At 42.0% G+C, this 23,610-nt stretch overlaps 1 protein-coding gene across 7 annotated transcripts in view; it reads right to left on the bottom strand.

The window, feature by feature from the left end:
* Positions 1 to 23,610, bottom strand: part of LOC139745975 (enhancer of mRNA-decapping protein 4-like) — a 188,591-nt gene that overhangs the window by 121,362 nt on the left and 43,619 nt on the right. For 4 of the 7 annotated variants that reach the window (XR_011712036.1, XM_071656721.1, XM_071656725.1 and 1 more), the window contains exon 7: positions 16,829 to 16,909. The exons of the other annotated variants lie outside the window; for them this stretch is intronic. Coding sequence is in view for 3 of the 4 variants with exons in the window: in XM_071656721.1 (XP_071512822.1) it covers positions 16,829 to 16,909 (81 nt within the window). In the remaining variant the exon portion in view is untranslated. The remainder of the gene's footprint in view (positions 1 to 16,828; positions 16,910 to 23,610) is intronic. 7 annotated transcript variants of the gene reach the window in all.

Below are 23,610 nucleotides of genomic sequence, written 5' to 3'. Positions count from 1 at the left end.
GGTAGCGCAAGGAAACAGACGAAAGAAATGGCCCAACCCCCCCCCCATACACATGTATATACATACGTCCACACACGCAAATATACATACCTACACAGCTTTCCATGGTTTACCCCAGACACTTCACATGCCTTGATTCAATCCACTGACAGCACGTCAACCCCAGTATACCACATCGCTCCAATTCACTCTATTCCTTGCCCTCCTTTCACCCTCCTGCATGTTCAGGCCCCGATCACACAAAATCTTTTTCACTCCATCTTTCCACCTCCAATTTGGTCTCCCTCTTCTCCTCGTTCCCTCCACCTCCGACACATATATCCTCTTGGTCAATCTTTCCTCACTCATTCTCTCCATGTGCCCAAACCACTTCAAAACACCCTCTTCTGCTCTCTCAACCACGCTCTTTTTATTTCCACACATCTCTCTTACCCTTACGTTACTCACTCGATCAAACCACCTCACACCACACATTGTCCTCAAACATCTCATTTCCAGCACATCCATCCTCCTGCGCACAACTCTATCCATAGCCCACGCCTCGCAACCATACAACATTGTTGGAACCACTATTCCTTCAAACATACCCATTTTTGCTTTCCGAGATAATGTTCTCGACTTCCACACATTCTTCAAGGCCCCCAGAATTTTCGCCCCCTCCCCCACCCTATGATCCACTTCCGCTTCCATGGTTCCATCCGCTGCCAGATCCACTCCCAGATATCTAAAACACTTCACTTCCTCCAGTTTTTCTCCATTCAAACTCACCTCCCAATTGACTTGACCCTCAACCCTACTGTACCTAATAACCTTGCTCTTATTCACATTTACTCTTAACTTTCTTCTTCCACACACTTTACCAAACTCAGTCACCAGCTTCTGCAGTTTCTCACATGAATCAGCCACCAGTGCTGTATCATCAGCGAACAACAACTGACTCACTTCCCAAGCTCTCTCATCCCCAACAGACTTCATACTTGCCCCTCTTTCCAAAACTCTTGCATTTACCTCCCTAACAACCCCATCCATAAACAAATTAAACAACCATGGAGACATCACACACCCCTGCCGCAAACCTACATTCACTGAGAACCAATCACTTTCCTCTCTTCCTACACGTACACATGCCTTACATCCTCGATAAAAACTTTTCACTGCTTCTAACAACTTTCCTCCCACACCATATATTCTTAATACCTTCCACAGAGCATCTCTATCAACTCTATCATATGCCTTCTCCAGATCCATAAATGCTACATACAAATCCATTTCCTTTTCTAAGTATTTCTCACATACATTCTTCAAAGCAAACACCTGATCCACACATCCTCTACCACTTCTGAAACCACACTGCTCTTCCCCAATCTGATGCTCTGTACATGCCTTCACCCTCTCAATCAATACCCTCCCATATAATTTACCAGGAATACTCAACAAACTTATACCTCTGTGATTTGAGCACTTACTCTTATCCCCTTTGCCTTTGTACAATGGCACTATGCACGCATTCCGGCAATCCTCAGGCACCTCACCATGAGTCATACATACATTAAATAACCTTACCAACCAGTCAACAATACAGTCACCCCCTTTTTTAATAAATTCCACTGCAATACCATCCAAACCTGCTGCCTTGCCGGCTTTCAGCTTCCGCAAAGCTTTCACTACCTCTTCTCTGTTTACCAAATCATTTTCCCTAACCCTCCCACTTTGCACACCACCTCGACCAAAACACCCTATATCTGCCACTCTATCATCAAACACATTCAACAAACCTTCAAAATACTCACTCCATCTCCTTCTCATATCTCTATATATTTCTTTTTTTTTTTTTTATACTTTGTCGGTCTCCCGCGTTTGCAAGGTAGCGCAAGGAAACAGACGAAAGAAATGGCCCAACCCCCCCCCCTTACACATGTATATACATACGTCCACACACGCAAATATACATACCTACACAGCTTTCCATGGTTTACCCCAGACGCTTCACATGCCTTGATTCAATCCACTGACAGCACGTCAACCCCGGTATACCACATCGCTCCAATTCACTCTATTCCTTGCCCTCCTTTCACCCTCCTGCATGTTCAGGCCCCGATCACACAAAATCTTTTTCACTCCATCTTTCCACCTCCAATTTGGTCTCCCTCTTCTCCTTGCTCCCTCCACCTCCGACACATATATCCTCTTGGTCAATCTTTCCTCACTCATCCTCTCCATGTGCCCAAACCACTTCAAAACACCCTCTTCTGCTCTCTCAACCACGCTCTTTTTATTTCCACACATCTCTCTTACCCTTACGTTCCTCACTCGATCAAACCACCTCACACCACACATTGTCCTCAAACATCTCATTTCCAGCACATCCATCCTCCTGCGCACAACTCTATCCATAGCCCACGCCTCGCAACCATACAACATTGTTGGAACCACTATTCCTTCAAACATACCCATTTTTGCTTTCCGAGATAATGTTCTCGACTTCCACACATTCTTCAAGGCCCCCAGAATTTTCGCCCCCTCCCCCACCCTATGATCCACTTCCGCTTCCATGGTTCCATCCGCTGCCAGATCCACTCCCAGATATCTAAAACACTTCACTTCCTCCAGTTTTTCTCCATTCAAACTCACCTCCCAATAGACTTGACCCTCAACCCTAATGTACCTAATAACCTTGCTCTTATTCACATTTACTCTTAACTTTCTTCTTCCACACACTTTACCAAACTCAGTCACCAGCTTCTGCAGTTTCTCACATGAATCAGCCACCAGCGCTGTATCATCAGCGAACAACAACTGACTCACTTCCCAAGCTCTCTCATCCCCAACAGACTTCATACTTGCCCCTCTTTCCAAAACTCTTGCATTTACCTCCCTAACAACCCCATCCATAAACAAATTAAACAACCATGGAGACATCACACACCCCTGCCGCAAACCTACATTCACTGAGAACCAATCACTTTCCTCTCTTCCTACACGTACACATGCCTTACATCCTCGATAAAAACTTTTCACTGCTTCTAACAACTTTCCTCCCACACCATATATTCTTAATACCTTCCACAGAGCATCTCTATCAACTCTATCATATGCCTTCTCCAGATCCATAAATGCTACATACAAATCCATTTGCTTTTCTAAGTATTTCTCACATACATTCTTCAAAGCAAACACCTGATCCACACATCCTCTACCACTTCTGAAACCACATCTCTCTCTCTCTCTATATATATATATATATATATATATATAGAAGATGAAAGCCGGCAAGGCAGCAGGTTTGGATGGTATTGCAGTGGAATTTATTAAAAAAGGGGGTGACTGTATTGTTGACTGGTTGGTAAGGTTATTTAATGTATGTATGACTCATGGTGAGGTGCCTGAGGATTGGCGGAATGCATGCATAGTGCCATTGTACAAAGGCAAAGGGGATAAGAGTGAGTGCTCAAATTACAGAGGTATAAGTTTGTTGAGTATTCTCTGTACATTATATGGGAGGGTATTGATTGAGAGGGTGAAGGCATGTACAGAGCATCAGATTGGGGAAGAGCAGTGTGGTTTCAGAAGTGGTAGAGGATGTATGGATCAGGTGTTTGCTTTGAAGAATGTATGTGAGAAATACTTAGAAAAGCAAATGGATTTGTATGTAGCATTTATGGATCTGGAGAAGGCATATGATAGAGTTGATAGAGATGCTCTGTGGAAGGTATTAAGAATATATGGTGTGGGAGGCAAGTTGTTAGAAGCAGTGAAAAGTTTTTATCGAGGATGTAAGGCATGTGTACGTGTAGGAAGAGAGGAAAGTGATTAGTTCTCAGTGAATGTAGGTTTGCGGCAGGGGTGTGTGATGTCTCCATGGTTGTTTAATTTGTTTATGGATGGGGTTGTTAGGGAGGTGAATGCAAGAGTTTTGGAAAGAGGGGCAAGTATGAAGTCTGTTGGGGATGAGAGAGCTTGGGAAGTGAGTCAGTTGTTGTTCGCTGATGATACAGCGCTGGTGGCTGATTCATGTGAGAAACTGCAGAAGCTGGTGACTGAGTTTGGTAAAGTGTGTGAAAGAAGAAAGTTAAGAGTAAATGTGAATAAGAGCAAGGTTATTAGGTACAGTAGGGTTGAGGTCAATCCAATTGGGGGGTGAGTTTGAATAGAGAAAAACTGGAGGAAGTGAAGTGTTTTAGATATCTGGGAGTGGATCTAGCAGCGGATGGAACCATGGAAGCGGAAGTGGATCATAGGATGGGGGAGGGGGCGAAAATTCTGGGAGCCCTTTAAGAATGTGTGGAAGTCGAGAACATTATCTCGGAAAGGGAAAAATGGGTATGTTTGAAGGAATAGTGGGTTTCCAACAATGTTGTATGGTTGCGAGGCGTGGACTATGGATAGAGTTGTGCGCAGAGGATGGATGTGCTGGAAATGAGATGTTTGAGGACAATGTGTGGTGTGAGGTGGTTTGATCGAGTAAGTAACGTGGGGGTAAGAGAGATGTGTGGAAATAAAAAGAGCGTGGTTGAGAGAGCAGAAGAGGGTGTTTTGAAATGTTTGGTCACATGGAGAGAATGAGTGAGGAAAGATTGACCAAGAGGATATATGTGTCGGAGGTGGAGGGAACGAGGAGAAGAGGGAGACCAAATTGGAGTGGAAAGATGGAGTGAAAAAGATTTTGTGTGATCGGGGCCTGAACATGCAGGAGGGGGAAAGGAGGGCAAAGAATAGAGTGAATTGGAGCGATGTGGTATACCGGGGTTGACGTGCTGTCAGTGGATTGAATCAAGGCATGTGTATGGGGGTGTGTTGTGCCATTTCTTTCGTCTGTTTCCTTGCGCTACCTCGCAAACGCGGGAGACAGCGGCAAAAAAAAAAAAAAAAAAAAAAAAAAATATATATATATATAATATATATATAAATATATATATATATATATATATGTATATAATTATATGCCCGCATTTATTCATTTCATCGCCCTGCCACATATGAAAATAAATAAAAACCCCCCCCCCCCCTCATATTTTGGGAGGGTAGCGCTAGGAAAAGACAACAAAGGCCCCATTCAGTCACACTCAGTCTCTAGCTGTCATGTAATAATGCACCGAAACCACAGCTCCCTTTCCACATCCAGGCCCCACAGAGCTTTCTATGGTTTACCCCAGACACTTCACATGCCATGGTTCAATTTACTGACAGCACGTCGACCCCGGTATACCACATTGCTCCAATTCACTCTATTCCTTGCATCCTTTCACCCTCCTGCATGTTCAGGCCCCGATCACACAAAATCTTTTTCACTCCATCTTTCCACCTCCAATTTGGTCTCCCCTTCTCCTCGTTCCCTCCACCTCGACACATATATCCTCTTGGTCAATCTTTCCTCACTCATTCTCTCCATGTGCCCAAACCACTTCAAAACACCCTCTTCTGCTCTCTCAACCACGCTCTTTTTATTTCCACACATCTCTCTTACCCTTACGTTACTCACTCGATCAAACCACCTCACACCACATATGTCCTCAAACATCTCATTTCCAGCACATCCACTCCTCTGCGCACAACTCTATCCATAGCCTACGCCTCGCAACCATAGAGCATTGTTGGAACCACTATTCCTTCAAACATACCCATTTTTGCTTTCCGAGATAATGTTCTCGACTTCCACACATTCTTCAAGGCCCCCAGAATTTTCGCCCCCTCCCCCACCCTATGATCCACTTCCGCTTCCATGGTTCCATCCGCTGCCAGATCCACTCCCAGATATCTAAAACACTTCACTTCCTCCAGTTTTTCTCCATTCAAACTCACCTCCCAATTGACTTGACCCTCAACCCTACTGTACCTAATAACCTTGCTCTTATTCACATTTACTCTTAACTTTCTTCTTCCACACACTTTACCAAACTCAGTCACCAGCTTCTGCAGTTTCTCACATGAATCAGCCACCAGTGCTGTATCATCAGCGAACAACAACTGACTCACTTCCCAAGCTCTCTCATCCCCAACAGACTTCATACTTGCCCCTCTTTCCAAAACTCTTGCATTTACCTCCCTAACAACCCCATCCATAAACAAATTAAACAACCATGGAGACATCACACACCCCTGCCGCAAACCTACATTCACTGAGAACCAATCACTTTCCTCTCTTCCTACACGTACACATGCCTTACATCCTCGATAAAAACTTTTCACTGCTTCTAACAACTTGCCTCCCACACCATATATTCTTAATACCTTCCACAGAGCATCTCTATCAACTCTATCATATGCCTTCTCCAGATCCATAAATGCTACATACAAATCCATTTGCTTTTCTAAGTATTTCTCACATACATTCTTCAAAGCAAACACCTGATCCACACATCCTCTACCACTTCTGAAACCACACTGCTCTTCCCCAATCTGATGCTCTGTACATGCCTTCACCCTCTCAATCAATACCCTCCCATATAATTTACCAGGAATACTCAACAAACTTATACCTCTGTAATTTGAGCACTCACTCTTATCCCCTTTGCCTTTGTACAATGGCACTATGCACGCATTCCGGCAATCCTCAGGCACCTCACCATGAGTCATACATACATTAAATAACCTTACCAACCAGTCAACAATACAGTCACCCCCTTTTTTAATAAATTCCACTGCAATACCATCCAAACCTGCTGCCTTGCCGGCTTTCAGCTTCCGCAAAGCTTTCACTACCTCTTCTCTGTTTACCAAATCATTTTCCCTAACCCTCCCACTTTGCACACCACCTCGACCAAAACACCCTATATCTGCCACTCTATCATCAAACACATTCAACAAACCTTCAAAATACTCACTCCATCTCCTTCTCATATCTCTATATTTTTTTTTTTTTTTTTTTAATACTTTGTCGGTCTCCCGCGTTTGCAAGGTAGCGCAAGGAAACAGACGAAAGAAATGGCCCAACCCCCCCCCCTTACACATGTATATACATACGTCCACACACGCAAATATACATACCTACACAGCTTTCCATGGTTTACCCCAGACGCTTCACATGCCTTGATTCAATCCACTGACAGCACGTCAACCCTGGTATACCACATCGCTCCAATTCACTCTATTCCTTGCCCTCCTTTCACCCTCCTGCATGTTCAGGCCCTGATCACACAAAATCTTTTTCACTCCATCTTTCCACCTCCAATTTGGTCTCCCTCTTCTCCTTGCTCCCTCCACCTCCGAAACATATATCCTCTTGGTCAATCTTTCCTCACTCATCCTCTCCATGTGCCCAAACCACTTCAAAACACCCTCTTCTGCTCTCTCAACCACGCTCTTTTTATTTCCACACATCTCTCTTACCCTTACGTTCCTCACTCGATCAAACCACCTCACACCACACATTGTCCTCAAACATCTCATTTCCAGCACATCCATCCTCCTGCGCACAACTCTATCCATAGCCCACGCCTCGCAACCATACAACATTGTTGGAACCACTATTCCTTCAAACATACCCATTTTTGCTTTCTGAGATAATGTTCTCGACTTCCACACATTCTTCAAGGCCCCCAGAATTTTCGCCCCCTCCCCCACCCTATGATCCACTTCCGCTTCCATGGTTCCATCCGCTGCCAGATCCACTCCCAGATATCTAAAACACTTCACTTCCTCCAGTTTTTCTCCATTCAAACTCACCTCCCAATTGACTTGACCCTCAACCCTAATGTACCTAATAACCTTGCTCTTATTCACATTTACTCTTAACTTTCTTCTTCCACACACTTTACCAAACTCAGTCACCAGCTTCTGCAGTTTCTCACATGAATCAGCCACCAGCGCTGTATCATCAGCGAACAACAACTGACTCACTTCCCAAGCTCTCTCATCCCCAACAGACTTCATACTTGCCCCTCTTTCCAAAACTCTTGCATTTACCTCCCTAACAACCCCATCCATAAACAAATTAAACAACCATGGAGACATCACACACCCCTGCCGCAAACCTACATTCACTGAGAACCAATCACTTTCCTCTCTTCCTACACGTACACATGCCTTACATCCTCGATAAAAACTTTTCACTGCTTCTAACAACTTTCCTCCCACACCATATATTCTTAATACCTTCCACAGAGCATCTCTATCAACTCTATCATATGCCTTCTCCAGATCCATAAATGCTACATACAAATCCATTTGCTTTTCTAAGTATTTCTCACATACATTCTTCAAAGCAAACACCTGATCCACACATCCTCTACCACTTCTGAAACCACATCTCTCTCTCTATATATATATATATATATATATATATATATATATATATATATAGAAGATGAAAGCCGGCAAGGCAGCAGGTTTGGATGGTATTGCAGTGGAATTTATTAAAAAAGGGGGTGACTGTATTGTTGACTGGTTGGTAAGGTTATTTAATGTATGTATGACTCATGGTGAGGTGCCTGAGGATTGGCGGAATGCATGCATAGTGCCATTGTACAAAGGCAAAGGGGATAAGAGTGAGTGCTCAAATTACAGAGGTATAAGTTTGTTGAGTATTCCTGGCAAATTATATGGGAGGGTATTGATTGAGAGGGTGAAGGCATGTACAGAGCATCAGATTGGGGAAGAGCAGTGTGGTTTCAGAAGTGGTAGAGGATGTATGGATCAGGTGTTTGCTTTGAAGAATGTATGTGAGAAATACTTAGAAAAGCAAATGGATTTGTATGTAGCATTTATGGATCTGGAGAAGGCATATGATAGAGTTGATAGAGATGCTCTGTGGAAGGTATTAAGAATATATGGTGTGGGAGGCAAGTTGTTAGAAGCAGTGAAAAGTTTTTATCGAGGATGTAAGGCATGTGTACGTGTAGGAAGAGAGGAAAGTGATTAGTTCTCAGTGAATGTAGGTTTGCGGCAGGGGTGTGTGATGTCTCCATGGTTGTTTAATTTGTTTATGGATGGGGTTGTTAGGGAGGTGAATGCAAGAGTTTTGGAAAGAGGGGCAAGTATGAAGTCTGTTGGGGATGAGAGAGCTTGGGAAGTGAGTCAGTTGTTGTTCGCTGATGATACAGCGCTGGTGGCTGATTCATGTGAGAAACTGCAGAAGCTGGTGACTGAGTTTGGTAAAGTGTGTGAAAGAAGAAAGTTAAGAGTAAATGTGAATAAGAGCAAGGTTATTAGGTACAGTAGGGTTGAGGGTCAATCCAATTGGGAGGTGAGTTTGAATAGAGAAAAACTGGAGGAAGTGAAGTGTTTTAGATATCTGGGAGTGGATCTGGCAGCGGATGGAACCATGGAAGCGGAAGTGGATCATAGGGTGGGGGAGGGGGCGAAAATTCTGGGAGCCTTGAAGAATGTGTGGAAGTCGAGAACATTATCTCGGAGGGCAAAAATGGGTATGTTTGAAGGAATAGTGGTTCCAACAATGTTGTATGGTTGCGAGGCGTGGACTATGGATAGAGTTGTGCGCAGAGGATGGATGTGCTGGAAATGAGATGTTTGAGGACAATGTGTGGTGTGAGGTGGTTTGATCGAGTAAGTAACGTGGGGGTAAGAGAGATGTGGAAATAAAAAGAGCGAGGTTGAGAGAGCAGAAGAGGGTGTTTTGAAATGGTTTGGTCACATGGAGAGAATGAGTGAGGAAAGATTGACCAAGAGGATATATGTGTCGGAGGTGGAGGGAACGAGGAGAAGAGGGAGACCAAATTGGAGGTGGAAAGATGGAGTGAAAAAGATTTTGTGTGATCGGGGCCTGAACATGCAGGAGGGTGAAAGGAGGGCAAAGAATAGAGTGAATTGGAGCGATGTGGTATACCGGGGTTGAGGTGCTGTCAGTGGATTGAATCAAGGCATGTGTATGGGGGTGTGTTGTGCCATTTCTTTCGTCTGTTTCCTTGCGCTACCTCGCAAACGCGGGAGACAGCGGCAAAAAAAAAAAAAAAAAAAAAATATATATATATATATATATATATATATATATATATATATATATATATGTACATAATTCATACTGTCTGCCTTTATTCATTCCCATCGCCACCTCGCCACATATGAAATAACAACCCCCTCCCCCCTCATATGTGGGAGGTAGCGCTAGGAAAAGACAACAAAGGCCCCATTCATTCACACTCAGTCTCTAGCTGTCATGTAATAATGCACCGAAACCACAGCTCCCTTTCCACATCCAGGCCCCACAGAGCTTTCTATGGTTTACCCCAGACACTTCACATGCCATGGTTCAATTTAATGACAGCACGTCGACCCCGGTATACCACATTGTTCCAATTCACTCTATTCCTTGCATGCCTTTCACCCTCCTGCATGTTCAGGCCCCGATCACTCAAAATCATTTTCACTCCATCTTTCCACCTCCAATTTGGTCTCCCACTTCTCCTCGTTCCCTCCACCTCTGACACATATATCCTCTTGGTCAATCTTTCCTCACTCATTCTCTCTATGTGACCAAACCATTTCAAAGCACCCTCTTCTGTTCTCTCGACCACACTCTTTTTATTACTACACATCTCTCTTACCCTATTATTACTTACTCGATCAAACCACCTCACACCACATACTGTCCTCAAACATCTCATTTCCAGCACGTCCACCCTCCTCCGCACAACTCTATCCATAGCCTATGCCTCGCGACCATACAACATTGTTGGAACCACTATTCATTCAAACATACCCATTTTTGCTTTCCGAGATAATGTTCTCGACTTCCACAAATTCTTCAACGCTCCCAGAATTTTTGCCCCCTTCCCCACCCTATGATTCACTTCCACTTCCATGGTTCCATCTGCTTCCAACTCCACTCCCAGATATCTAAAACACTTCACTTCCTCCAGTTTTTCTCCATTCAAACTTACCTCCCAATTTACTTGACCCTCAACCCTACTGTACCTAATAACCTTGCTCTTATTCACATTTACTCTCAACTTTCTTCTTTCACACACTTTACCAAACTCAGTCACCAGCTTCTGCAGTTTCTCACATGAATCAGCCACTAGTGCTGTATCATCAGCGAACAACAACTGACTCACTTCCCAAACTCTCTCATCCACAACAGACTGCATACTTGCCCCTCTTTCCAAAACTCTTGCATTCACCTCCCTAACAACCCCATCCATAAACAAATTAAACAACCATGGAGACATCACACACCCTTGCCGCAAACCTACATTTGCTGAGAACCAATCATTTTCCTCTCTTCTTACACGTACACATGCCTTACATCCTCGATAAAAACTTTTCACTGCTTCTAACAACTTGCCTCTCACACCATATATTCTTAATACTTTCCACAGACCATCTCTATCAACTCTATCATATGCCTTCTCCAGATCCATAAATGCTACATACAAATCCTTTTGCTTTTCTAAGTATTTCTCACATACATTCTTCAAAGCAAACACCTGATCCACACATCCTCTACCACTTCTGAAACCACACTGCTCTTCCCCAATCTGATGCTCTGTACATGCCATCACCCTCTCAATCAATACCCTCCCATATAATTTACCAGGAATACTCAACAAGCTTATACCTCTGTAATTTGAGCACTCACCTTTGTCCCCTTTGCCTTTGTACAATGGCACTATGCATGCATTCCGCCAATCCTCAGGCACCTCACCATGAATCATACATACATTAAATAACCTTACCAACCAGTCAACAGTACAGTCACCCCCTTTCTTAATAAATCCACTGCAATACCATCCAAACCTGCTGCCTTGCTGGCTTTCATCTTCTGCAAAGCTTTTACTACCTCTTCTTTGTTTACCAAATCATCCTCCCTAACCCTCTCACTTTGCACACCACCTCGACCAAAACACCCTATATCTGCCATTCCATCATCTAACACATTCAACAAACCTTCAAACCTTTTCACATCTAACTTTAATCTCCACACACAATTCTGGTTCAAAGGGGTCTGCGCTTATTCCAACATCAAAATGTCTGTTGCATGCATTGAGGACCTTGAGGACCCAAACTTTGATGTTATGTTGCTCATGGTCTGTTTTCCAACAACCAAACTTTGCCATCGTTTTACCTACTGCTCACCTAATTGTACAAACTTCATATCTTTCTTTGACTGTTTACAATTCTAAACTCCTTCCATGAGGCTGTAGCATCTTCTCACCCAAGAACTGAGATCCTCTACTTAAAGGATTTCAACACTCACCATTGGGAGAGGTTGAATTCCTTCCATACAGAGGGTGGGGGATTGATGCCCTTATGTTCTCCATTCTTAAAGATTTAGAGCAAATCATCTCCTACCCCACCCATACTCCTGACCAAGGTGACCCTTCTCCTACTATTCTGGATCAGTTTTTCACATGTAATCCATCAAGCTGTAACTATACAGTCTTGCCCTCAATTAGTTCATCTGATCACAGTCTTATAAATGTACCTACTCTAATGGCAACTACCTCTCCAGCTGCTCCTTCTATGTGTAAATATTAGAACCTCAACAAAGCTGACTGAAATAACTTACGAAAATTCTTTTCTGACTTCTCTTGGTTAAATTTTTGTCTTATGTGGTGATGCTTCTGTCTCTGCCAGACACATACACAGGGTATTGTTGCAGGAAAGGAAGCATTTATCTCCTATTCCACTAAGACGATCTCTTCTTCCAACCCATGGTTCAACTGTTCATATTCAAGGGATCAGGCATGTCAGGCTTGGAAAAACTCTCCTTTCCCCAACTCCCATTCAACATTAATTACTGCCTGTAATCAGTGTAAGTACATTATTCGTGATGCAAAGCATTCCTGTACTCAAAATAACTGGAATAACCTCTCCTCATCATCCAGTGATAGGTCCATCTGGCTTTTAGCTGAGGTCAGCGCTAAAAACTTCTGTTGCTCTACCATTTCTCCACTATTCTGTTCTGATGGTGTTATAGTCGTCTTTCCGAATGACTAAGTAACTCTCTCTGGTTCCCAATATTCCTCAAACTCTACCTGGGAAGACTCTGCCTTTCCTTCACCCCTGATACTCCTCATACTAATCCTATGCCCCTCTCCATAATCTATTTTTAGACTGTCCAAAAATAACTTCTCTCTCTGGACACTAGCAAAGATTATGTTCTTGATGGTATCCATTCCTGTGTACTGAATACCAACAGTCCATGTGTGCATGAGGCAGAAAGAAAAGATGATTACCTGGGTCAAAGGAGTGCAACTTGACTATCACTTAAGAGCTGGCTCACTACACAGCCATCACCAACCCTCCAAATACCCAGGCAGAGAGTACTGGCAATATACCTCCCTGGTTGGTGGCTGCCAACCAACTACTACCCATCTTTCTATTGAAAATTCCTCATAACTTTCCTCTTTCCTCTGATGGTCCCAAAATTCCACCTCTTAACTCAATGATCATACTTGGTATTACTTTAATATCCACTCTTTCTAGGAAATCCCACCATTATGGAAATAGCTAAGTCTACCTCTTAAGAAACTGGGAGTCCTATTTAGATGTTGAAATTTCTTTTCTTCTGAACAGTTACTCCATTTATACAAAGGACTGATTCATCCTTGTATGGAGTACTACCTTCACATCTGGGGTGGTTCTAGTCAAAAGACGTCCAACTTATAAACTCTCCCAGGATAACTTCAATACATAAACTGCAGTGTTGGTTCACTTTCCCTCTTCTATAGGTATTACTTTGTTTTTTGCTCATGATAGCTTGATGTTTATATTTATTTATCTATTTATATTTATTTTGCTTTGTCGCTGTCTCCCTCGTTTACGAGGTAGCGCAAGGAAACAGACGAAAGAAATGGCCCAACCCACCCCCATACACATGTATATACATACACATCCACACACGCAAATATACATACCCATACATCTCAATGTACACATATATATACACACACAGACACATACATATATACACATGCACACAATTCACACTGTCTGCCTTTATTCACTCCCATCGCCACCTCGCCACACATGGAATAACATCCCCCTTCCCCCTCATGTGTGCGAGATGGCGCTAGGAAAAGACAACAAAGGCCCCATTCGTTCACACTCAGTCTCTAGCTGTCATGCAATAATGCCCGAAACCACAGCTCCCTTTCCACATCCAGGCCCCACAGAACTTTCCATGGTTTATCCCAGACGCTTCACATGCCCTGATTCAATCCATTGACAGCATGTCAACCCCGCTATACCACATCGATCCAATTCACTCTATTCCTTGCCCACCTTTCACCCTCCTGCATGTTCAGGCCCCGATCACTCAAAATCTTTTTCACTCCATCTTTCCACCTCCAATTTGGTCTCCCACTTCTCCTCATTCCCCCCACCTCTGACACATATATCCTCTTGGTCAATCTTTCCTCACTCATTCTCTCCATGTGCCCAAACCATTTCAAAACACCCCCTTCTGCTCTCTCAACCACGCTCTTTTTATTTCCACACATCTCTCTTACCCTTACATTACTTACTCAATCAAACCACCTGACATCACATATTGTCCTCAAACATCTCATTTCCAGCAGATCCACCCTCCTCCACACAACTCTATCCATAGCCTACACCTCGCAACCATACAACATTGTTGGAACCACTTTTCCTTCAAACATACCCATTTTTGCTTTCCGAGATAATGTTCTCGACTTCCACACATTCTTCAAGGCTCCCAGGATTTTCGCCCCCTCCCCAACCCTATGATTCACTTCCGCTTCCATGGTTCCACCCGCTGCCAGATCCACTCCCAGATATCTAAAACACTTTACTTCCTCCAGTTTTTCTCCATTCAAACTTACCTCCCAACTGACTTGACCCTCAACCCTACTCTACCTAATAACCTTGCTCTTATTCACATTTACTCAATGGAGGTAAGGGGAGTGGGGGAGGAATGGGATGTATTTAGGGAAGCAGTGATGGCTGGCGCAAAAGATGCTTCTGGCATGAGAAGCGTGGGAGGTGGGTTGATTAGAAAGGGTAGTGAGTGGTGGGATGAAGAAGTAAGATTATTAGTGAAAGAGAAGAGAGAGAGGCATTTGGACGATTTTTGCAAGGAAATAATGCAAATGAGTGGGAGATGTATAAAAGAAAGAGACAGGAGGTCAAGAGAAAGGTGCAAGAGGTGAAAAAGAGGGCAAATGAGAGTTGGAGTGAGAGAGCATCATTAAATTCTAGGGAGAATAAAAAGATGTTCTGGAAGGAGGTAAATAAAGTGTGTAAGACAAGGGAGCAAATGGGAACTTCAGTGAAGGGGGCTAATGGGGAGGTGATAACAAGTAGTGGTGATGGGAGAAGGAGATGGAGTGAGTATTTTGAAGGTTTGTAGAATGTGTTTGATGATAGAGTGGCAGATATACGGTGTTTTGGTCGAGGTGGTGTGCAGAGTGAGAGGGTTAGGGAAAATGATTTGGTACACAGAGAAGAGGTAGTAAAAGCTTTGCGGAAGATGAAAGCCAGCAAGGCAGCAGGTTTGGATGGTATTGCAGTGGATTTATTAAGAAAGGGGGTGACTGTACTGTTGACTGGTTGGTAAGGTTATTTAATGTATGTATGATTCATGGTGAGGTGCCTGAGGATTGGCAGAATGCATGCATAGTGCCATTGTACAAAGGCAAAGGGGATAAGAGTGAGTGCTCAAATTACAGAGGTATAAGTTTGTTGAGTATTCTCTGTACATTATATGGGAGGGTATTGATTGAGAGGGTGAAGGCATGTACAGAGCATCAGATTGGGGAAGAGCAGTGTGGTTTCAGAAGTGGTAGAGGATGTGTGGATCAGGTGTTTGCTTTGAGGAATGTATGTGAGAAATACTTAGAAAAGCAAATGGATTTGTATGTAGCATTTATGGATCTGGAGAAGGCATATGATAGAGATGATACAGATGCTCTGTGGAAGGTACTAAGAATACATGGTGTGGGAGGCAAGTTGTTTAGAAGCAGTGAAAAGTTTTTATAGAGGATGTAAGGCATGTGTACGTGTAGGAAGAGAGGAAAGTGATTGGTTCTCAGTGAATGTAGGTTTGCGGCAGGGGTGTGTGATGTCTCCATGGTTGTTTAATTTGTTTATGGATGGGGTTGTGAATGCAAGAGTTTTGGAAAGAGGGGCAAGTATGAAGTCTGTTGGGGATGAGAGAGCTTGGGAAGTGAGTCAGTTGTTGTTCGCTGATGATACAGCGCTGGTGGCTGATTCATGTGAGAAACTGCAGAAGCTGGTGACTGAGTTTGGTAAAGTGTGTGAAAGAAGAAAGTTGATGTTTATGTGCCCCTATAAATATGTAACCTGCGCAATACTTGGCAAGCTGCTGAGTCACATGACTACTGTGTGGCTGTTGGCAAGTCACGGGTAAGCCATTTTGATAATCATCGCTTTCCTCACAACTCAAACCTTTGGAACTCTCCTCTCTATCCTGTCATGTTTTTCCAATAACTATGACCTAACACATTCTAAAAGACAGGTTTCTCGTTTCCTCCAAATTCGTAAATGCTTTCCCTTGTCTCTTCTTTTTCCCATTCACAATCTTATCTATATTTCAATTAAGGGCGGACTTTGATTTGGAGTTCCAAACATGACTGGAGCCTCCAAAGATAAAAAGAAAAAAAAAAAATACTGGGTGCTGTTGGCAACTCATGTAGTCAAATATGACATGCGGTGAGTATTTTGCACTTGGCTAAATCTCTCTGTAGGTACTCAAAGGTAGCTACTCTCACTAATCCTATTCATATTGCAATCAAGACCATGTTAATCTGGACTTTTGTCTGTAACTGTTAAACCTTAAACTATGGGCATGACCCAGAAATTCCAAGACAGTAAAAAAATTTCCTTTATGAAATGATAGATTAGCATTCAAATGTAACCGAAAATACATATCAAGTTATATAATTACCTTCATGTTGGCCTGGTCTGCTGCTAAATGAGGGGCGGAGGAGTGTGTGGATGACATAGTCCAGGAGCCAGGTCGATTTATCTATGTTGGAGAGTCAGGAAAGTTTGATCACTGATTTTTATGTAAAAATGTGTGTAGATTTATAATTTGTTGCCTTTTCTTGCCTATACCTGCACATTAGTTGAGTCAAAATATAGACAACAGAAACTGACAAAATGCTAACAAACTAAAGTTTTGCTAAATCTTCTCTTGATATTCAGTCCCAGATATAGTAATGTACTTTTTACTTAAATGTTTAATCCTAAACCATAAAATGTAACTTAAAAGATATTGATGGAAATTGTGTCACAAAATTAATTGCTAGCAGATGTAATAGCAGCAAAAGAAGACACACAGCCAGTAACAACAAGAGGAACAACAGCAACTGTGGCTGTAGCAGGAGAGAAGTAGCATCAGGGCCAATAATATCAACAAGAACAAGTGTAACTGTTGTTGTAGCAGCTGCTACAGCAAAGAAGAGGTGGCAATAAAGATAATAGCATCTGCAGCATGTGCAGCTGCTGCTTTCCCTCCTCAGAAACTGACAGTTACCACATCAGAGAAGCATTGAAACTTATGTAATGACTTATTAGTAAGTAGAGCATCTGAAAACCTGGTAGCAGTTGATGATACTCTCAGGATAAAAGTTGCTAAGGCAAAGGAAAGACGTTCAAGGCAAACACAGTCAAAGTTTAAACACATTTGCAACAAATTATCAGTACAATATGGCAATCATCATGCTTATACAGGGTGTACCTCTCTAATCCAGCACTCTTTGGTCTGGCAACTCCCATGGTAAGGCATGTTTTGAATCTGCCGCCAAGGTAATTAACAGTCCCATTAATGTCTTATATTCAGTTTTTTGTTGAAAATGAAAGCCAGAAAAGTTTAAAGTTTTGGAAAACTTTGAAAGGTGCAAGGGGCACACAATGAACATGTAAGCATTTCTGGGGAGATGCTTATCAAGCAGGCCAAAGTTTTTCAGAAAGAACTAAAGCTAGACTATGACTGTGAATATTAGCAAGGATGGTTACACAAGTTTAGTGGAGACATGGAATTTAAGCACATAGTGTGTATGGAGAAAAGCATAGTATTGACATGGAAGCCTGTAGTGTCAGGTCATATTAAAAGAATCAACAAAAACTTCAAATCTCTATCATATAACCAACTGCAATATGTACAGGGAGAGAGAATGTACGAGCCAGTTGCCTGGTGGGAACTGATGCAACATGGGCTGGCTGCCTTATGATAACAATAAAACAACAATGGTAACAAGAGTTGACCAAAGCCAACTAACAACCTATGGTCTTTCATTACATTAACAACTCATCACAAAGCTGAGACAAAGTTTGTGGATGAACTTGCAAAGGTAGTGGCAGTGGAAAACTTAGCCCCAGAACAAGTTGATGATGCTAACGAATCTGCCCTGTACTGGCGTCGTATACCACAAAAAATCTTGCCAAAGATATTGAGGAGTCTTCATCTGGGGACTGATACTTATGATGTAAACTGATGTAACAATAAAAACCTTGTTTGAAAGATTTATTGATCGCATTATTTCCTACCTTATGCTTTGTTCTACCTTTGATAACACCGCAATATGTATGTGGAATGAGCTAGCAAGACTAGGGTTTAGGAATATGTTTACATAGGGGGTTTCCTTAGGGGTCAAATTCTGTTCTCCAGCACTTTCTGTGGTCCAGTAAGGGCCAGGTCCCAAGGTTGCCGGATGAAAGAGGTTCAACATGTAATTACATATGTTACAACAATTTCATAACATCCAAGATTTCAAGCAGGTCTGTTGGTGGTGAAAAGCCAATGAAAGACCCACTATGTCACACTAATCTAAAATAAAACCTTTGTTCAGACTGCAAAAACACACCACTTAACCCTAAGGTATCTTGGTCAGGTATTTTCCTAAAAGTGTGTATATTCTGCAAGTCAAATAAAAGAAGAAGCAAAAGATATGGAGTTCAGAACAAAAAAATAAAAAAAACACTGAACTGAAAGGAATGCAATACCTCTTTAGATGCCACCTGTACCTTGCACTTACTGCAGAGGTGAATATGTGATCAGTCTTTGAATAAACACTGACACCAGAGCCACTCTCCCATGGAAAACTGACTGGATCTATGAAAAAACATCAAAATCCACACTGATGAGGAAACTTGAGGGAAGTATTCACAGCAATCCTTCAAAAGATCCTGAAGTTTACGCTGCTGAAGAGATGTTTGTGATATGGAATCTAACCATTTTGCCTATAAAATCCAGTGTGGCGGCAAAAGGCATTCCTAAATAGTGTGCAATTTGTCACACAAGAAATCGATATCATTAGAGATTGGTTGGACAGTCATCCATGAAACGTACTAAGACTGGAGAGGAAAAGGGAGTATTGTTCCATCACACTTTCACATCACAGGACCTAAGCAAAGTCAGCCAGATTTTGATGGACCTCTGTAATCATAATCATCATCATCATTCAAGACAGGATTTTTCCAACTCCTCCCCCAGATATGGCAGACAGTATCATTAAAAAACTTAAATCGTTTATCTCTATGTTTTGTCTTGGGACCAGTTCTATTTCTCATACATAATAATAATGATATTCATAATAGGCTGCACTGCAAAACTGGTTCTCTTTCTCATACATATAAATCATATTCATAATAGGCTGCATTGCAAGCAAACAAAACTTAATGATGATACAAATCTGGTAAATGAACTTGAATGTCTACAGCTTCAAAATGAAAGAAAAACTGATGAACTGGGCCCATAATTGGCAAATGAATCTTAATACTGATAGGGGTAAAGTTTTACATATCGGTAATAAAAACAAAGAGGTAAGCTACAGTGTGAATTCTGTTGACAAACACAGATGCAGTGAAGTGAACATAATTCTCGGATTCAGAGGTAAGACAGAATTTAAGTCAAGAGAAATCATCCTTACTCTTTATTGCTCTCACATCTGGAGTTAAGTTGAAAGCACTCTGACTTACAAATTCTCACAAGCTAACTTCAAAACTTGATCTGCTTGCCCTGTGCCACAATGTTGGTTCACTTTCCCTCTTTTATAAGTATTACTTATGCGTTTGCTCCTAAGAGCTGGCTGTTTGTGTCCTCAATCCACTAGCTAGACCAGGCAATACTCAGCAAGCTACCGCATCATATGATTACTGTGTGGCCGTTGGCAACTCAAAGGTGGGCCATTGCGATAACTGTTTCTTTTCCTACACCTTAAAGCTTTGGAACTCTCTACCCTCTCATGTCTTTCTCAACAGCTATGTTAAGGCACATTTCAAAAGACATCTTTTTCAATCCCTTCAAAATCCATGAATACTTTCCATTATCATATTTTTCCTTTTCATTTACCTCTTTATGTTTCAATTATCCTTTTCATTTACCTCTTTATGTTTCAATTATGGCTTGGCCTTGATGTACACTTTTGCCTGTGACTGGAGCCTTCAATATAAAAAGGAAAAAAAAAAGTTATTTATAATGAAGTGCAAAAAAATTAACAGAAAAAGTCCAGAGAAGGGCAACAAAGACATTACCTGAAATAAGAGATCTAAGATACAGGGAGAAGCTGGATGTCATGAATTTACCTATCAAGGAAAAGAGACCACGGGGAGCTTTGTTCACAACATTAAACTTTCTAAACCAATTTGACAATGTTAACTGAGAAAAATTCTTTGTCAGGTGCAAAGATGGAGCAACAAGAGGCCACATCAAGAAACTATACAAGATATGTTAAGTTAAGATGTAAAGAAATACATTTATAACATCAGAACACTGGATGAATGGATTACTCTGACTGACAACATAACACAAAAATATATAATTATATAACAGTACAGATGATTCACTAGATACAACCCTGCAACAGCAGGAAAATCTCACCATGCTGAAGAAGCACATAATAACAGCAAGTTTCCTTGATATCTAAACTTACAGAGTGCATATTTCATCCAAAACATTGCAGACATAGCTACTGTGGTCATTCTAAACTTTTAATATCATATATACTCATCCCTTGAGTAGGGAGAAAAAATTCTACTTCCGTATTCCCTAGGTATCGCAGAGGGTGGCTAAAGGGGGCGGAAGCAGGGTCTGAAAACCCTCCCCTTCTTGTACTTCAATTTCTAAAAGAGGAAACAGGAGCCAAGTGGGGAGTGCTCATCCTCCTCAAAGGCTCTGATTGGAATGTCTAAATAGGTGTGTATGTAACCAAGATGAGAAGAGAGGAGAGATAGGTAGTATGTTTGAGGAAAGAAACCTGGATATTCTGGCTCTGAGTGAAGTGAAGCTCAAGGGTAATGGGGAACAATGGTTTTAAATTGTCTTGGAAGTAAAGTCAGGGATAAGTGAGAGGATAAGAGATAAGGAAGTAGCACTATTGAAGAAGTTGTGGGAGTGAGTAATGGAGTGTAATGAAGTAAATTCTAAATTGATGTGGGTAAAAGTGAAAGTGGATGGTGAGAGGTGGGTAATTATTGGTTCTTATGCACCTGGCCATGAGAAGAAAGATCATGAGGCAAGTGTTTTGGGAGCAGCTGAGTGTGTCAGTAGTTTTGGTGCACAAGATTGGGTATTAGTTATGGGTGATTTAAATGCAAAGGAAAGTTATGTGGCAGCTGAGGGTATAACTGGTGCACATGGGGTATTCAGTGTTATAAATGGAAATGGTGAGGAGGCTGTGGAGTTGTGTGCTGATAAAAACTGGTGATTGAGAATACCTAGTTTAAAAAGAGGGATGCACGCAAGAATAAGTACATGAGTAGCAGAGATGGTTAACGAGCATTGCAAGGAATACAGTGAATTGGAACGATGTGGTATACCAGGGTCGACATGCTGTCAATGAACTGAACCAGGGCATGTGAAATGTCTGGGGTAAACTCCTGGATGTGGATAAAGAGCTGTGTTTGAGTGCATTACACAAGACAGCTAGAGACTGAGTGTGAACGAATGTGGCCTTTTTTGTCTGTTTTCCTGGTGCTACCTCACTGAAGCTAGGGGTAGCGATGCTGTTTCCTGTGGGGCAGAGTAGCACCAGGAATGGATGAAGGCAAGCAAGCATGAATATGTGCATGTGTATACATGTACATGTCTGTGTATGTATATGTATGTATATGTTGATTTATATACATACATGTACAAGTGAGTGTTTAGGCATTTATATATATATGTGTATATGTGTATATCTGTTTCCTGGCACTACCTCGATGATGCAGGAAACAACGATTAAGATAATAAATAAATAATATATTGACAAACATGTAAAAGAGACTTTCGAATGTAAATGAGCTGAGAAACGCGGTTGATGGAATGTCTGATCACTCACCATCTTGTGGAGGCAAGGGTGAAGATTTATGGACATTGTCGAAAAAGAGGAAATAATGTTGGGGAGATGAGTGGTGAGAGTATGTGAGCTTGAAAAGGAGACTTGTGTAAAGAAGTAACAGGAGAGACTGAGTGGAAAATGGCAAAAGGTAAGAGTAAATGAAGTGAGGTGAATGGGTTAGGAATGGAAGATATTTAGGGAAGCAGTGATGGCATGTGCAAGAGATGCATGTGGCATATGAAAGGTGAGAGGTGGGCAGATTATATAGGGTAGAAAGTGGTGGGATGAAGATGTAAAGTTGCTACTGAAAGAGAAAAGAGAGGCAATTGTGCAGTGCTTACGAGGAAAGAGTGCAAATAACTGAGAGATTTGTAAGAGATAGCAGCAGGAGGTCAAGAGGGATGCTGGGGTTGAAAAAGAGAGCAAATGAGAGTTGGGGTGAAAGACTATCATTAAACTTTAGGGAGGATAAAAAGATGCTTTGGAAAGAGGTAAATAATATGGAAAAGACAAGAGAACAAATGGAAATATCAGTGAAGGGGGAAAATGAGGCAGTGATAACAGATGGTGATGGAGTGAGTATTCTGAAAGATTTTTAAATGTGTTTGATAATTATACAATGGCAGATGTAGGGTGTTTAGGGTGGGGTGGTATTCAATATGAGTGTCATGGAAAGTGGTGTAGTGGATAGAAGAGGTGGTGAATGCCTTCCGGAAGATGAAATGCAGCAAGACAGCAAGAGTGGATGGTACTGCAGCTGAATTTATTAAGAAAGGGGGTGATTGTGTTGTTGATTGGTAGGTAAGGATATTTAGTGTATGTATGAATCATGGTTTCCCTTCTTCTGTTTCCCCTTTTAAAAGGGGAAACAGAAGAAGGAGTCAGGCGGGGAGTGCTCATCCTCCTCAAAGGCTCAGATTGGTGTCTAAATGTGTGTGGATGTAACTAACATGAGAAAAAAGGAGAGATAGGTAGTATGTTTGAGGAAAGGAACCTGGATGTTCTGGCTCTGAGTGAAACGAAGCTCAAGGGTAAAGGAGAAGAGTGGTTTGGGAATGTCTTGGGAGTAAAGTCAGGAGTTAGTGAGAGGACAAGAGCAAGGGAAGGAGTAGCACTACTCCTGAAACAGGAGTGGTGGGAGTATGTGATAAGAGTGTAAGAAAGTAAACTCTAGATTGATACGGGTAAAACTGAAAGTTGATGGAGAGAGATGGGAGATTATTGGTGCATATGCAAGTGGGCATGAGAAGAAAGATCATGAGAGGCAAGTGTTTTGGGAGCAGCTGAATGAGTGTGTTAGTGGTTTTGAAGCACAAGACCGGGTTATAGTGATGGGTGATTTGAATGCGAAGGTGAGTAATGTGGCAGTTGAGGGAATAATTGGTATGCATGGGGTGTTCAATGT

This window comes from Panulirus ornatus, chromosome 63, assembly GCF_036320965.1.
Source record: "Panulirus ornatus isolate Po-2019 chromosome 63, ASM3632096v1, whole genome shotgun sequence".
Classification (NCBI taxonomy): domain Eukaryota; kingdom Metazoa; phylum Arthropoda; class Malacostraca; order Decapoda; family Palinuridae; genus Panulirus; species Panulirus ornatus.
Note: the sequence above shows the minus strand (reverse complement) of the source record. Positions and strands in the feature narration are given on the sequence as shown.